Below are 7,954 nucleotides of genomic sequence, written 5' to 3' on the forward strand. Positions count from 1 at the left end.
CATGCTTGGTAAAGTGGAGAGTCAGCGAAAAAGAGAAAGATCCTCAAGAAGATAGGTTGGCACAGTCGCTGCAGCAATGGACTCAGGAATAGCAAGGATTATGAGGCTGGCACATGACCAAGCAGTGTTCATTCTGTTATACATAGGGTCACTATGAGTCAGAGCCTACTCGATGGCACCTAACAACAAGGTGCACCTGACCCAAGTCATGGTAATTTCAGTCACCCCATGTGAATGTAGAAGGAGCTCTGATGGCACAGTGCCTAATGCATTTGACTCCTAACCAGAAAGTTAGTGGTTCAAACCCACCAGCCATTCCATGGAAGAAAGATGAGGCATCCTTAAAGATTTACCACTTGGGAAACTCAGTGGAGTTACTATGAGTCGGAAACAACTCAGTGGTAGTGGGTTTAGTTTTGGTTTGGTTTATGTGAATGTAAAAGCTGGATAATAACTAAAGAAGACGGAAAAATAATTGATGCCTTTGAATTACGGTGTTGGTGAAGAATATTGAATATAAGGGACTGCCAGAAAACTAACAAATCTGTCAAGGAAGGACAGCCAGATGTTCCTTGGAAGGGAGGTTAGTGAGACTTCATCTCTCGTAGTTTGAACATGTTAGTCAGGAGGGACCAGTCCCTAGAGAAGGACATCATGCTTGGTAAAGTAGAGGGTCAGTGAAAAAGAAGACCATGAAACAAGGTGGATTGAGGCAGTGGCTGCAGTAATGGGCTTAAGCATAGCAACGATTGTGAGGATGACACAAGACCGGGCAGTGTTTTGTTTGCTGTACTTAGGGTCTCTATGAGTCGGAACTGACTTGATACCTAATAACAGCAGTGGTACCTGATAGTCGATGCTCAGTGTCTAGTAGTACATTTATTCAACAGATATTTATGCGGCATCTATTGTTGAGTTGATTCCAACTCATTGCAAACCCATGTGACAGAGCAGAACTGTTACAGAGAGTTTGCTTTGCTTTAGTCTTTATCAGAGTAAATCACCAGGTCTTTCTCCTGAGGAGTCAGTGGGTTGGTTCAAATTGCCAACCTTTTGGTTAGCATAGAGCAGTTAACCCTTTGCATCACCGGTGTTCCTTGGGGAGTCACTTTATGCAGATACTGTTCTGCGAATTTGAGATACACTTGCGAGTAAAACAGACAAAAACCCTTGACTTAAAGGAATTGGGTTGGGGACACAAACAAAAGAAGTAAATGTTGTAGGATAAATACTAAGGAAAAGTAGACCTGTGTTTACAGGTTGGCAGTTAGCAATTGCATTGGGGTTTTCAGAATATATTATTAGAATGGCCAGGGTAGGCAACATTGGAAAGATGAGATTTGAGGGGGCAGGAAGGGAGATGAGAGTTAAACAAGTAGGTATCTGGGGGAAGTACAGACAGGCAGAGGGAGCAGCGAGAGCATGTTCAAACACTAGTAAGGAGCCAGAAGTAAGCAAGGAAGAATGTGGTAGGGGAAGAGGTCAGTGAAGTAATAGAGCTAGATCACGTACGGCCCTGAAGGGTTTTGGCTTTACCCTATATGTAATGGGAAATCTTCATAGAAGAGTGATACAATCAGGCTTTTGTTCTGAAAGATCATTGTTTAAAATGCATCCCCAAAATAAGATAAACTGATAGGTTGAAAGAGAAATGGATTTATTGGAGAGGTGTGTGTGTGTGTGTATTGTTGTTGTTGTTTGTTTGTTTAATGTGGATAAAGCAAATATGGCCATATATTAAGTGTAGAGTTTAGGTGGTGGGTGTATGGTGGTGGTGGTGGTTATCACTGTTTATTTCAATTAAGTACTACAGCTGCCCCTTGCAATGTCCTTATCTTCTTTCAGAACTAGCTGTGGGTCAGGACTAGATCAGGAGGTGTTCTACAGGATGCCAGATGTGTTATCCTTTTAAAGATTCCATAATCTCTCTCTGGAAGGAAGTTAAGATCTGAAGAACTATGTAAAAACAAAATGACTCTTAGCAGCTCAGCTAATAAAGTCTGCCATGTTTTGTCTTGCTTTCCTCTGTTGCCTTCAGTTGCACAAGGCTCAGAATGCCTTCCTTGTTTGTTCAGACAAAGTGTCAAACTTAAGCAAGATAATGAATTTTAAATGAATTTATTTTAAATGAATTTTAAGCCTGGTAGAGACCTTCTAAAGTCAAGACTACTTGTCTTAAAGAAGGCTAAGCTTATACACCGTAAAATTCACCTAAACTTACTGGGTTCTTAACTGTAGGCAAGACAAGATATTAATGTATACTATTATCAATGTAGAAAAAGATGATTTCTTAATGTCTAACATTTGTGTGCTTCACATGAGTTCTGAATTCATCTTCTTGGCTCCCTATGCCACAGACTTTGATCATCTGCCATATGTTGACTGAGCAAAACCCTGAGGCTACAAAAGAGTAGAAAGCTCAGGAATCTTGAAATTTAGTAAGGGTACTATCATAAATGTATGAAAAGTTAAGTAATAAAAGAATTAAATGTTTGAGTTTGTAGAAAGACTTGGATTTGAACTAACAAGTTTTCACATTTCTATGAGTATCATACTTAAAGCAATGTAAGCCACAGCTGATGGGCACATTGTCATCTTTTTCCACTTTAGCAGGTTTTGAGATCTCCACATCAGGTGTCATTGTGGGTTAGGGTGAGACCACTATGCCCTTTCATTTTCATTCAAAGGACACTTCAGTACCATGTCTGAGTAGTCCTTGAGACGCTGTTCCTCATACTTCCTGTTTTAAAGCGGTTACTCTTGTTTTTCTCATTTATAATGCTGATTACAGGGAATTTATTTGCTTACTTATTTCTGCCAACTTTTAAGCATGTAAATTACTTAACTTTGTCATGTTCTATCTTGGGAGGACTGTAATTCTCACCTCTTTGATGCTTTCTGAACGCTTTCTTTCCCTATGCTTTTCCAGACTTAAAAGTGGAAGTTATTTTTTAGACCTGGAAAACTGTTTGAAGGAAAGTAGGCGCTGAATTCTCTGAACTCTCCTTAACTTAAAACCTTAAGATATGTTGTCACAGAATTGATGCAGAGTGACCTACATAAAATTATCGTCTCTCCTCAACCGCTCAGCTCAGATCATGTCAAAGTTTTTCTTTATCAGATTTTACGAGGTAAGATTTTCCTTATGAAAAAAAGGCAGTGCCACTGTATAAATGAACTATTTTGCTTTTTATTTAACCTTTAATCTGACCGTCCAAGGTTTTCTTCTTGACGTAAGCCTTTTATTTTTTATTATTATTATTTTTTTTTTTTTTTGGCCAGAGTATATTTAGTAATTGCTATATTTGATTTTAAGGGTGGCCAAACAGTTCTTATTTATTTAGTGATAATAGAGAATATACCATCTAATTCATTAGGCACTAGAGTGCTAATTTAGGATAGTTTGCCACCAAGGTTCCACTAAACAGTCTTTAGTTCTCAACAAAGTAGAAGTATATGGCATCAGATGACTAGATTTAAAGTAGCTATATCTTCTTTCTTACAAGCCAGCAGTAGGTGGGCCTTGTCAATGTGTGAACTGGTATACCCAAGTTCAGCCCTCCGAAAACCAAACCAAACTCACTGCTGTCGAGTTAGTTCGACTCATAGCAACCCCTCCTTGGGTTTCCCAGGCAGTATGTCTATGGAAGTAGATTGCTCCATCTTCCTTCCAATGAGTAGCTGGTGGGTTTGAACCACCAGCCTTCTGGTTAGCAGTAAGATACCTTAGGCACTATGCCACCAGAGCTCCCAAAACCAAACTCACTGCCATCTGGTTTATTCTGGCTCATAGCACCCCCCATTGGGTTTTCAAAGCTGTAAATCTTTACAGAAGTAGATTGCCCCATCTTCCCACAGAGCAGCTGGTGGGTAGAGAAACTAAATGACCCTTCAAACCAAGGCAGATGGAGGAGACTAATAGAGTCAACTAAATAACTGGCTCATTAAAGAACACTGACTTGATTGAAAAGTGATTTGGGCTGATGATGTTGTTGGCAACTCTTCGGGCCTTCCGATGTGCCCTTCAAAATTTTGCTGTTACAAGTGGAGAATTGTTTAAGGAGAAATAGCTTTCATACCTAGTAAAATATTTTTTCATGGAATTCATAGAATGAAGACAGTCTTTAAAAAGATTGAAAAGCATCTCCCAGAAGGATTGAAACACATAAGCAAAACTAGAATGTGCGTCTCTGGTAGACTTGTTGATATCCTGAGGTGGTGGTAGAGGGGAATGTATTAACTCCTTTATGCTTGAGAAAAATGTGATTGCTTCTTTTTGCATCCTCTTGATTCTCAGTGATGGAAAATACAACTGCCAAACCTGGATAATTTCCTAAATTGTATCATAGCAATGAGAAAACACCTGGGAAAAGCTCCCTTTGGTTGATGCGAACTATTTTGTTGGAGCAGGTTTAGAGCCAAGGGTTGAGAGTATTCAATAGAGTGATCCTTATAGCCACACTGATAAGCAAGCAAAAGTAGGATATTGGTAGGGTCAGTCTTAACTCCAGTGCCTGAGAGTTAAGCTTATCTATATTAAAACAAAATACTCTTGAATTACAGATATTATCTCTAGAGTATGTAAACCTTTGGTGACATTTTATTTTACTATAGAAATTAGTTTTTTAAAATGGGACACTCAGCTTTTTAATAATAATGCTTATTATGTAGTTACTTAAGGAAAAATGTTAAATCTTCTACTGTTTCCTTCTAAGATTTTTCCTGAATCATTGTTTAAGTAAAAGGAATTAAATATCTATAATTAAATCTGTTTGCTATTTCAGGTTTGAAATATCTCCATTCAGCTGGCATTTTACATCGAGACATTAAGCCAGGGAATCTCCTTGTCAACAGCAACTGTGTTCTAAAGGTAGCTTTTCATTTATTTAACAATATGGTAGAAAAAAAGAATAGTTAAATTTATTTCCATTACTTTGCACAAAATTAAAAAACCCAGTTTTCTCTAGCATTGTCACTAGTCATGGCCGTAGTAACTGTTGTAGTCTTGGTTAGTGGTTTCTTCATGATAGTTTGCATATGTTTTAGAAACACTGAAATTATAATTACAGAGTGACTAAGAAGACAAAAAGAGAAGGTGGCTTTCTTTCAGACTATTATTCCTTTATTAAAGAAAGTCCATATATATATATATATATTTTTTTTTTTTTTTATCAGAAGAAATACTGGAAGACTGGTAGGCTATTTGTATGAGAGAAATAGGAAAATTTTCTATATTTTTATACAAGTAACATTTCCTTTTGCTATTTCACTGAGGCAGCTAAGTAAGAAAGCAGAAACATATTTCAAAGTAAAAATGCTAAGCCAGAAAAGGGTGTGTGCACATGTCAAATGTATTTCCACAAAATAGAGTGTCCAATCCTCAGTTATTCCTCAGAATGGGAATTGATTACAGGATTATTATAACTAGTAGCCCTAAAATCTCAAGTCATCAATTTAAACTTTAGTATCACCTTCCCATTGTCTTTTTCTAGAAGGGCTCACAAGTAGCAAAATCCACATACGTACATTTCATCTCTTTCTGATTGATATGTATGAGAAGAACCCCTAAAATAGTGAAAGATCCAATCTATTTTCCCCTCATCGTTAGAAATTAAGAGATAAGGACCTTCCTAGAGCTATGTGACCTCTATATAGCCAAATTTAAAATTCTACTTTTCATGGGTGGCTACATTATAGTGCTTCAGTCTATAGTAAATATTCTTAATATTTCAACTGATACATTTGAAAAGGAAAGAACTTTTTTTAAAATACCTATTTTCAAAATATGCAAGACTGCCATTATTGGATCAAAGACCTAAATGTATAACCTAAAACTATAAAGACTATGGAAGAAAAAATAGGGATAACACTAAGGTCCCTAACAGACAGCATAAATAGAATACCAAACACAGCTAAAAATGGACAAATGGCAGAAGATAAACTATATACCTGGAATCTCCTAAAAATTAAAATACTTACCAAGACCTAACGAAACAGTAAAAAGAGAACCTACAGACTGGGGAAAAAGTTTTGGTACAACATATCCAACAGGGGTCTAATCTCTAAAGTTTATAGAAAACTTCAATACCTCAACAACAAAAAAACCACAAACAGTCTAATTTAAAAATGGGCAAAGGACATGAACAAACTCTTCACCAAACAAGACATCCAGGTGGCCAACAAGTACATGAAAAGCTTTTTGCAGTCGTTAGCTGTTAGAGAGATGCAAGTGAAAATTACAGTGAAATACCATCTCACCCCTGCAAAAATGGCAATAATCAGAAATACAGAAAACAGCAAATGCTGGCAAGGCCGTGGGGAGATTGGGACTCTTATACACTACTGATGAGATTGCAGAATTGTACAATCATGGAAAACAATATATGCTTCCTTAAAAAGCTAGAAATAGAAATACACGATCTAGCAGTTCTACTCCAGGTATATATGCTAGAGAAATAAGAGCTGTAGCAGGAAAAGACATGCACATTCAGATTCATTGCAGCATTATTCACAATAGCAAAAAAAGATGGAAACAGCCTAAGTGCCCATCAATAAATGAACAGATAAACAAACTGTGGTATGCTATGCAGCAATAAGGAATAATGTTGAATCTGCAAAACATCTAAGAACATGGATGAATCTGGATTATATTATGCTGAGTGAAATAAGTCAAACACAAAAGGACAAATATTGTATGAGACCACTACTATGAAAAGCCAAGAATAGGCTTACACACACAGAGAAACATTCTTTGATGGTGACCAGGAGGGGAGGAAGAAAGGGGGAGAATCACTAGATAGATAGTAGACAAGGGTTAATTCTTGTAAAGGAAAAGGCAGTACACAGTTTAAGAGAAGTCAGTACAGTGTGACCAAGGGAGGAAGACATTGAGAGGTGTGCAAGAATAAACAACAGCTACAGTAAATGCTATAGCACGTATAGTCTTGCCACAGCAGTAATAACTAACAATAATTTGTGAGTAGATAGTACATATAAAAATATATATGCTAAATAGGTGAGGGATGTTGTATAGGAGTACACCCTCACACGTATATAAGTATGGTGCTGGATATTTACACATACAAATTTGTAAATGTTGCATGCATATTCCTAATGTAGTAGAGCACATAGAGGGCACAGTTATAGAAACTACTTAGACGTTGCAACTAAACCACTGCACTTGAAGGCTAAGGACAATAGTTTAAGGGGATATACAGATCATTTGGCAAAACAGTTGATAGAGGTAATGTTCTACATCCTAGTCTGGTGAGTAGCATCTGGAGTCTTAAAAGCTTGTGAGCAACATTCAATGTAATCCCAATCCAGATCCCATCAACATTTTTTAAGGATGTGGAAAAACCAGTCACTATCTTTATATTTAAAGGAAAGAGACCTTGGATAAGCAAAGCACTATTGAAAAAGAAGAACAAAGTAGTAGGTTTCACATTGCTGGATCTCAAAAACGTATTATACAGCCACAGTAGTCAAAACTGCTTGGTATTGGTACAATGATAGACACATAGACCAATAGGATAGAATTGAGAACCCAGACATAGATCCATCGACCTATAATTAGCTGATCTTTGACAAAGGGCCAAAGTCCATTAAATGGGGAAGAGAATGTTTAATAAATGTTTAATAAAACTGGAGATCCATTTGCATAAAAATGAAACAAGATCTGTACTTCACACCATACATAAGAACTAACTCCAGATGGATTAAAGACTTAAATGTGAAACCTAAAACTATACAGTTCCTCAAAAAAAACTAGGGGCAAATTTAGGGGCCCTAATATATGGCATAAATAGACTATCAAGCATAACCCAAGGCAGAAGAGAAACTAGATGAATATGACCTTCTCAAAATTAAATTTTTATGTGCTTCCAAACACTTCTCCAAAAGAGTCAAAAGAGAACCTACAGATTGGGAAAAAATATTTGGTAATAACATACTG

The 7,954-nt window shown here is 37.0% G+C and overlaps 1 protein-coding gene across 1 annotated transcript in view; it reads left to right on the forward strand.

Moving 5' to 3' along the window:
* The window catches only part of NLK (nemo like kinase), a 273,486-nt gene that overhangs the window by 231,287 nt on the left and 34,245 nt on the right, over positions 1 to 7,954 (forward strand). Inside the window, exons 4-5 of the mRNA XM_007937355.2 lie at positions 3,025 to 3,131; positions 4,785 to 4,870. Of these exons, the coding sequence (XP_007935546.1) occupies positions 3,025 to 3,131; positions 4,785 to 4,870 (193 nt within the window). The remainder of the gene's footprint in view (positions 1 to 3,024; positions 3,132 to 4,784; positions 4,871 to 7,954) is intronic.

This window comes from Orycteropus afer, unplaced genomic scaffold (genome assembly GCF_000298275.1).
Source record: "Orycteropus afer afer isolate SDZICR_OR568_19922 unplaced genomic scaffold, OryAfe1.0 scaffold00042, whole genome shotgun sequence".
In the NCBI taxonomy this organism is placed as follows: domain Eukaryota; kingdom Metazoa; phylum Chordata; class Mammalia; order Tubulidentata; family Orycteropodidae; genus Orycteropus; species Orycteropus afer.